Below are 9,479 nucleotides of genomic sequence, written 5' to 3'. Positions count from 1 at the left end.
ATAAGAGTGCATGCATTAAAGGGAAGAGCAGGTATACAGAAATAGTCTGATTATGAAATTAAAGCTGGACGTTGTATCACTTTTGAGCACTGGCATGCTGTGTACAAAACAGTATTAACTCTGTCTTAATAAACAAACTAGAAAAGCTCAAATATTTGAAATACGATGCCTGGAAGAAGCCTGTGCAGAAACAAAAAAAGACCTAATTAAAAAAGACCGCTTTTCTCTAGAAGGATCCGAACTGTCGGTTGGGTGCAGGAATTTAATTATTGCTTTAAGAAATAACCAAACTTTTTCCAAATACGTGTATCTATGTGATTCACTTCTTGCTTTTTCTGATTTGGTGTTTTTTTTTCACTGTATATCGATTTTGATCTGCTGTAGCATGGTGGATTAATTTTACTTAATGCTATTTTTAATACAGTATGCTGGTTGCCTCCCAGCTGGAACCAACCTATGCTAGGACAGTCTACCCATGTTTTGATGAACCTGCCATGAAGGCCACATTTAATATCAGAATTGTCCATGACCCAAGCTATGTGGCTCTTTCCAACATGCCTGCTATTGGTAAGTAAACAGCAAGCAGACTTATGGGTTTTTTTTTCTCCCTAAATTACTTTTAAAAAGGGTGTAGTTTATCTGAACAGACTGTGTCATCAGCAGTGTTCTGTTGTCCATGTGCTAATGCCTTGAAAATGCACAGAAATCTGTGCCTATAAACTTAAAAAATTGGAGACAGTTATTCATAATTAATGTCTCTGATGGCAATAATTCCATAGTTTTGTCAGTTGCAATGTGCTCTCCAATGTTGCTGGAGACTGCACAGGATTTGATTCCTGGCATTTACTGCTTAGTCAGTGTGCCTATCTTATTGCATGACATTGCTTAAAACAAAATGGCATCCCCAGTATGCAAACTCTAATTATGGTATTAAGGGATCCCTTTCATTCTAAGTAGACTTTAAGACATATTTATAACATACAAAAAAATTATTTTACCAGGCAGAGACACTATAACCTCCTGTGTATGTGCAAAATAAGAATGAGAGGACTATAAGGCTCTGGAGATGTTCCTCCTGTCTGTTGCTGGGATCTCATCTGGGATGCATGTGGGATATAAGATTCCAAATGAATTCCATAAATTAGTATTCTTACAGAGACCTGTTGGATCTCTTGCCTCCTTCTTAATATATCTTTATTTTTCACCTAGATAATTTTAATCCATAAAAAGAAAGTTTTATGAGATTAGCATGGAAGCTAAGTAATTTAGGAATTATAATTGATGGGGAGTCTGTGGGAATGGCTTGAGGCATTTTCTTCCCCTGAGAATCTTGTTCATGTCCCCCTTATATAGAAGGAAGGTATCTGAATAAGTATTTCACAGTTCTCAGGAACACATGAGCTATATTTTAATCATAATAGATCATAATTTTAGACATATGTGGCCTGGAATAAATTGTCCACAGTTTGCCCACATCATAAAACTGATGCTATCTGATATCCTTCCAAGACTTCAGTTAAGAAGCTCAAGAGTGGATTTTTGGTGTTTGTCTGGAAGGTCACAACTCTGATACATGACAGTAGCAATGAGTCTGGCTGCTTGCCTTCTATCAGAAACATACGACGTTAGTGCATGTAAAAAACCATGCAGAAAACACAAAATTCCTTGTTTGTAAATGTTTTGAATATTTCTTTGATATTTTTTATAGATGTATCTGAAATGAAGGATGAAAATGGAAGCCCGTGGGCTGTTACCACATTTAACACTTCACTGAAAATGTCAACTTACTTGACTGCTTTTGTGATTTGTGATTTTGATTATGTCACCAGAACTGAGCGGGGAAATGAGGTAAATATGATGCTGCATAACACATTATGGCAGCATATACCAGAAATTTGCTCTGTGGTGCATCATGTGCTTTAGAAGATACCACAGACATTAACTGTGCTTTCCATTCCAAAATCATTTGCTTATGTGACAAAACTACCTACATTTATCCTGCAGATACTTCTGCAGAAAGCTTTCCTTAAGGAGAATTAGTTTATTGTCCTGTCCTGTTTATTTTAATACAATTCTACAAATAGGTATGGGCTCTGTATGTTAAAACTTTCAGAGCGGCTACTCTGAAGAAAGTACTGGTCGTAATTCAGGGTCATCTTCTTAGCTGTCTAAGAATATCCGTTTCCACTGCTATGACAAACCACCGAAGTTCAGTGCCTTGTTCTTTAATGCCCCTTTGAGGAGCAGTGTCATGACATCAGTAGGAGCAATATTGTGCTCCCAAGAATTTTGTATACTACTATTTTAACCTTTTATTCAGCAGTGGGCACATTTTTTAGCCTCCAAAAGTGACTATTTTGTGTTTGAAACTTCTTCATCAGTGAGTATTCAGTTTTGCTCTTACACTACAATGGCCAAAGCTTCTTGAGGGAAGCTGTAAAAAAATATACTCCGTTGGCACCGGTTAATTCACTTTCCTTCTTTTGCTGAAAGTCAACAGGGAAAAGATATATCAAGATGTAAATAGTAAGCTCAAACATAAAGCTATTAAGGATAGTGCATACTTGCTATTCTTAGTATATGTGTTCATGGGTTAGTTCATTGTCATCATACTGGGGAAAGGAGGGACAAGGTTAGATGGCAGTGCACAGATGACCTAGGAAGCACAGTATTAGCTCCTTTTAAAAGTGAAGATTGGACTTGGTATGTCGTACCTGCTGTCCCCTGTATAGAACATGTTGGATGCTTACGGCTCTGCCTGTGGTCCCTTTTTCTTGGGCTGATATGTACTGACAGGAGTCAGCAAAGCAAAACATTCAAATGAGCGTTTTTCAGAGGGAAGAGGCATCACCTGTGTTCAGTAAGATAGAGCAGAGAGGGTATTGTGTCCCTTGGTTTCAGGCAGAGATGGTCAGTTTATGCCTCCACAGTATTTCTGTGAGCATGTTCACTCTGTCTGTTTTGTCATTTCTGGTAAATAATTTACAACCTGAAATATTGGTACTATAGCTCAGAGCCCATGCTAGGATTAGGATTTTAAGTCTGCCCATTGCATTTAGGTTTTGCAAAATGAAGTGATCTGGTCTTTGAATCTAATCTGAATCCTTGGCTGAAAAGAAAGGCTCAGAGGCTGAGGATACTCTGTTGACTGAGTATGCTTAATTTTTTCCCTTGCAAATCGTGATGCTTCCCAACTGTGCTTCTAGGTTTTGGCTAATGTGAAACCATGTATTGCATTTAGATGCAAGAAATGTGGGGGTTTTGAGCTGCTAGGCACCTGGGGGTCTCGCACCCAGAGGTACATGTTGGAGGTGTAAAGTTTTTCTCAGTCTACTCCGTTACTTTGGGCAAGCAGCCGCCCTTATCAGTAATGGGACAAAGCAAGTGGGCATGGGAAAGCTTTGCTTGCTGCTGCTGTCTCCATTACTTAGAGGTACAGATGTCATCTGCTTTCTCCAGCAGCAATGGGAGGCCAGTGGTCTGTTTCAGGCTGTGAGAAAGTTCAAGACGAGGAATGTGTATGTTTGGATAGCAAATGCTCTCTGAACATCTATTTCTCTCTCTTCAGGAAAGGAGGGGTGGGCAGAAGGAAGGTGTGTCACCCAGTCTCACTGGCTGGAATACATTGGCTTGATGTGTGGTTCTAAAGAGTTTGACAGCATTTCCCATTTAATAAAAAAACAGGAGTCCATTTGTTCCAGCAGTGTATAGTTGAATTCAAATCTTGGCCCTTTTGAAGTACTGGAACTCACCTAGATTTTATCAGGATTAGGCTCTGTGCCACATTTTGTTAGATCCAGCAAAAATTAAGTTGGGATTTTTTCATTAAAAGCTTCATTGCATAGTCTGGTGTGGACAGGCAACATTCTCAAACAATGATTCACAAAAGAGAAGCAAGAAAATGAAAATTTGAGGGCTGTCTAACACTTTGGTTTATTACAGATACGTATTTGGGCTCGGAAAGAAGCGGTTAAAAATGGGTATGTTGACTATGCTTTAAATATAACAGGCCCAATATTTTCTTTTCTGGAAGATTTACTTAATGTCAGCTACCCTCTGCCAAAGACAGGTGAGATTTACCGATTTTCTTAAATGATCTAGAAATTTCTGCTGATGGTTTAACATTCACAGAAGTAATGGGTTCTTCTGCAGTGTTCTCTTTTTACAGTTTATCCCATTTATGGAATAAAACCTTTAAGCTTTAACTCACTGAATTCTCCTTTCTGCATCATGGCTCTTATGAACCCGTAACTCAGCACTCTTACTTTAATGTCCCCCATTTAAAGCATAATTTCCTAATAAAGGGGCAGATGGTACTAAAGCATCATTTCCTAAATAAAGGTACAGATGGTACTAGAAAGTGAATAGAATGGAGTTGTTCAGTCACGTGGCTATTTCTGGGATGCATAGACCATACCAGACAAGAATGTTGTAGTCCCTGTGTCATCCCTAGTAGATCCATGCTTGCTGTAACGCATGTCTTCCCAAAGCATTCCTTGCTTTCTTCAGTATGTCCCTGTCTTACCTGTGAGTTGGCTGTATGTTCCTGCACATTTCTCCCCAGAAAAAAGACTCCTGCAGGAAAACATTGTTTCTACTTAAAATGGACATCAGGTAAGTCAAGTCAAGCTTCAGTCAAAAAAAAAAGGAGGCCATCATGTATCATGTAGTGCCACGGTACAGTTTGTCCACTACTTGTTACAGGATTCCCAAAGGCTTCAGCATGAATATTATGGGAAAATGTGCTCTTTTATACAGATTGGTGGAATATCGAGAGCACAGAAGGCAGTACATATTTAAAATTAATTTTTGACCTGCCCATGATCTTAGCAGATTTCAGGACTGTGGGGGAAGAATTTCCCTCCTTTATTGACTAGATAATTCATTTATTTGTCAAATCTGTGTTTTGGCACTTGAAAGAAATGAATTTTCATCTGTGTAAATGTATTATCTCCCACTGTATTTAGAATAACTTGCAGAATTACTCACTGCACTTCTTACTGAAAATGTAATACATACAGTCTTCCCTCTTTAAGGTTTTTTATTTTAGTAATCATACAAGCTACTCAAGGATTGTAGACAATTCTGTTTTATGCTTCTGTTCTTCTTTTTAGCAGCAGTGTCAATACATTAATTCATTAGTATAAAAATATCACAAAATTGAAGTAGAAGAAAGGTATTGCAGGCTTCCTTTTAGGTAACGTTTCACTTTTACAGAAAGTTGTAAATCCATTACAGTCCCCATCATAATGTCATGCAATACAAACTGCATTTTTCACTGACTTTCTTTGAAGTTTTGATTTAAAATCTATAGGTTTAGATCAACCAAGAATAGCTCTTGTAAATGCTAGAGATTTCTATCGCAAATGCAAAATGTGAAATTAAGAACAAACACATTTAAAATCAGGGATATTTAAGGGTTTGCTTTCACCTATTTTAATGCACACTTATAAGTGAGTTATATAATAATGCAATTATTTCTTGTTCCATGCTGAAGGCTGTCTCACTGCAAGTGAAATACCTTTGCTGTAAACCTGAGGTGATAATCCCTGCTGAGATGCAGTCTAGCTTTGCTTGGGTTCAGCACTACACTTAACTGCCTAGCTTTTGCACCAGAACTGGCTCATGGTCAGCTGGTGTGGAGTACAAGATTGTGCCTGCTTCCAAAATGCTCTGTATGCCTTTTCCAAATGTTGTTCTTTGCTGCAGAGTTTAGGCAGTATATCTTTGAGATCCTTGATGTTTCATCCAGCTCTCAAGTGTGAACTGGAAAACTACTCCCTGTGCATAAGGCAGAAGGGGAGTACACAGTTAACAGCCATACTGTGGAAACAAGGAGATGATACTTCTAAGGCACCTTTCAGATACGAATAGAAAGCATCCTTCTACTCACAGAGCTGAAAGAGCAAGGTTGGGTTTTTTAATCAGTTGCTAGGCTGAAGGAAGAGGTGAGTACGATCTTTCCCAAACACAGGAGAAACTCATACAGAGAAACTAATTCTGAGAGCCAGGAGTGAATATATTCTCTCCTAGCATTGGTAGAATACAGCCTTCATTTTTGTTCAAAACATTTGAATGTACAAGATACAACACAGAGCTGGATCCCTGAAAGAGTGGCGATTATAGATTAGAAGTATGACAAGAAGAAATTTCACAGACGGTTTGCAAGAGTGTTGCCATAATACTGCAAAGAACCATTAAAATGTAGTATCCTTTAATTGCACGCTGAACAAGTGTGAGCATTAAAGTCACGAGCATTTTACTTCCAAAAATTTTAAAGATACCTTTTTTTTTTTTCCTCTTTTTTAATCAATTTAGATCTGGTTGCACTGCCTCATTTTGGAGCAGGTGCTATGGAAAACTGGGGGCTAATGACTTTCCAAGAATCATCACTGATGTACCTCCCAAGTGACAAATTCACAAGCAGAAAGGCAATGATTGCCATAATTGTGTCACATGAGCTAGGACACCAGGCATGTGGTAAAAATGTCTGTACTTTTATTTGCCTGTGAGTTGTTTTTTTTCCTGTTGCTGTTGATGCAATCACTGATTAGTAGAAGAAAAATAGTGGCTTGACAGTAGAAGGTGTGAGCACTAGAGTACTGAAAGACTATTGAAACTACTGAAAGACTGTATGTTCCACAGCTAAATTAATATTAAAAATATTGACAGATTTTGTCATATTACAAACTGGATACTGATTGCACAGGACTCAGTGATACAAAACTGTTAACAGGCTACTTGTCTTTTTTCTTACACAGTAAGACATACTAGAAAATACTTTAGGGATGACCCAGAGCTCTCTATATAGAGTATACTTAGTACTTTGGTGGGAAAATTAATGGACTTCATAAGTATTTGTTTGTAATGGAAGTGCATGTACATATTCTAAAAGGTATTTGTTTTTCTGTAAGAAACAGCCTATGGTATGATAGAACAAAATTAACATGAACACTTTTTACACTGTAGCTGAACATTTGCCCAGTTTTCATAGAGATTTTCAAAATTTTTCTTATTTGGTTTGGAATGATAATGCAGTTTCACTTTTTTATTGACTATGTTTAATTTACCGTTGTTTGTCAGAGCAACAACTGTTTGCACTTAGTCAACAAAGTAAGCAAAAGTATTTAACTTGGCTAGTGCATGCCCTTCTGACAAGGTCTGCAACTTTTAGACCTTCAGATGAGCAGTGTTTTTATTGCAGGTCAATAAAACAAATGTTGGTACTTAATTAAACCCTATTTTAAAATAAAGTTGTAGTTCAGGTTTTTGAGAATTACCAAATAAAATAATAATCCACAAGAGATCAGGTTTTTGTTGAATATGAACTGTCAAATATGAGCATGTAGGAGCTGTTTTGGAAGTTTCATTGCTTGCCAAGATAGGAATTTGCTGATTTTGAAAATGTTTTTTTCTCTAGTTCTGTTTATCATTCCCCTGACAATTTCCTTTTGTTAAGAACATGGAAAAATGTTTTTGTAATTGCTTGATAAATGCCCTATTTTTAATCATAACCTGATATGATCTTTTAGATATTTAACTCTTAATTGGTAAGTGTTTAAAATTTAAGTGGAGTAAAAGAATGACATAAATCACTGACATCCGTAGGTAGGAAATTGTAGATGAAGTAATTAAAATATAACTGCCCTGAACCTCTGACTTTTTCCAAGGTGCATCTTTTTCTACTGAATTTTCACTATCTGAAGGAATGTCCAGCATTTTATTCAATTGAGTGTACACATTAATCAAACTTACTTCTACATAGATATGTGTGTTTAACCTGCAAAAATGAAAACAGCAGTCCAAAGAGATGTTGAGATATTTTTTTTCTTTCTGTTTAAGTGGTTTGGAAATCTGGTTACAATGAACTGGTGGAATGACCTGTGGCTTAATGAGGGACTGTCGTCTTACTTTGAGTACCTGGGAGCTACCTTTGTTGAACCCAAGCTTCCACTGGTAAGTACTAATGCTTACTGAAATAAGCTAAAGTAGTAAAGTTCCAGCATGTACGAAGAACATGAAGGTACAGGAAGCGGGATTTAATTAAACTGTGTATTATTAACTTAATTCCCCTCGGAAATACCAACAGGTCTTGACTCTTCCCTGAAGGGTCTCCATCTGCTGGGGACTGTGATCATACACAGCTCTTCAACAGCTAAAGCAGGACGTCTGGATTCTGCAGTGACAAGGAGTTGGTGTTTTGCCATAGATCTGTCTGTAGCAAATGCAGCTTTCTGTTCTGGGTCCTGTAGCTGATGGTTTGCTTCCCTGCCGGTCCAGACTCTTTTCCAAGTATCCCGTGCCTCAGGTATCTTTACCAGGCAGTGACTAAGCTGGGCTGTTTTGAGTCTGTTTGCCCCACTGGGTCCAGAGATGTCTGGTTGTAGCTAAGGCAAATGTAATGCATGTAGCTAATCTGACAGCAGAGTAAAACTCCTTCCCATTCCACCCAAACGGGAATAAGCATAAATCCCATAGTGTATTGGAAAACTCCATCCATCATTAAAATCTGAGACAGGAGGATAGATATTGAGATATTGAGATGAAGGTGCACTTGGCTGTGCAGTCATAAATGTCTGTGCACAGTGCCTTCACCTTTGGAACTTTGCACTTCCCCTCATCAGCCCGTTTCTCCAGCCTGTTCAGGTCCCTCTGGATGGCAGCATGACCTTCTGGTGTATCAGTCACTTTTCCCAGTTTTGTGTCATCTGCAGACTTGCTGAGGGTACAACCTCTCCCATCGTCTAGGTCATTAATGAAGATGTTAAACAGGACTGGACCTGATATTTGCCCCTGGGATACACTTCTAGTTTCTGGCCTCCAACTAGACTTTGTGGCACAGATCACCACCCAATTACAAATTGAACCCTGAAAGTTAAATTTACTGGCTTTTCACAAGGAGAGTAACTGGTCAAGAAATTTGATTCCATTAATTGAAAGCCTGTGTTCTTCTCCTTGAGAAGAAGAAGTGCTCAAAGTAGCCTGCAGTGTTTAAAAAATTTAGGGTTTTTTCTTTACCTTTGTAATTATGTAATTTTCCATCCCGTCTTAGGACAGATACTCAGCTGGGGGAAGTTGAATCATCATTTGACAAAAAGAGAACTTCACTATTTACACCAAAGGAGCCATTTTCCCTCCATGTTTCTCACCAGGTGACAGTAGAGTGCTGCATAGTTAAGCCTTGCAACCCTCAGTAGCTTAGTTTTTAGGTTGCTGCTCAGGGTGAGAAACAGAATTTAAGAGGAAAATGCTACCATATTAATGGCTTACAGGTCTAAGTAAGTTTTTAGTATTTGTTCATTTGCTGTTGATTGTAGTTGATTTCTTGTTCCCTGAGGATTACACTGTAACTGTCTTTGTCAGGCCCAAGCCCAGTCTTCTCAGGTGTAAAATTTTCACTGATGACTAATGTTGCATGTGGAAAATGTTAGGATTGGGTATACAGTCCCTTTTACTTCATAGGAGCTGTCTCTTATACA

At 38.1% G+C, this 9,479-nt stretch overlaps 1 protein-coding gene across 1 annotated transcript in view; it reads left to right on the top strand.

The window, feature by feature from the left end:
* The first annotated feature begins 425 nt into the window (after positions 1 to 425).
* Positions 426 to 9,479, top strand: part of LVRN (laeverin) — a 30,178-nt gene continuing 21,124 nt past the window's right edge. Inside the window, exons 1-5 of the mRNA XM_026865603.1 lie at positions 426 to 567; positions 1,709 to 1,848; positions 3,943 to 4,069; positions 6,319 to 6,473; positions 7,843 to 7,956. Coding sequence (XP_026721404.1) covers positions 426 to 567; positions 1,709 to 1,848; positions 3,943 to 4,069; positions 6,319 to 6,473; positions 7,843 to 7,956 — 678 coding nt within the window. The remainder of the gene's footprint in view (positions 568 to 1,708; positions 1,849 to 3,942; positions 4,070 to 6,318; positions 6,474 to 7,842; positions 7,957 to 9,479) is intronic.

This window comes from Athene cunicularia (assembly GCF_003259725.1).
Source record: "Athene cunicularia isolate RWA chromosome Z unlocalized genomic scaffold, athCun1 chrZ_part1, whole genome shotgun sequence".
Lineage (NCBI taxonomy): Eukaryota > Metazoa > Chordata > Aves > Strigiformes > Strigidae > Athene > Athene cunicularia.
Note: the sequence above shows the minus strand (reverse complement) of the source record. Positions and strands in the feature narration are given on the sequence as shown.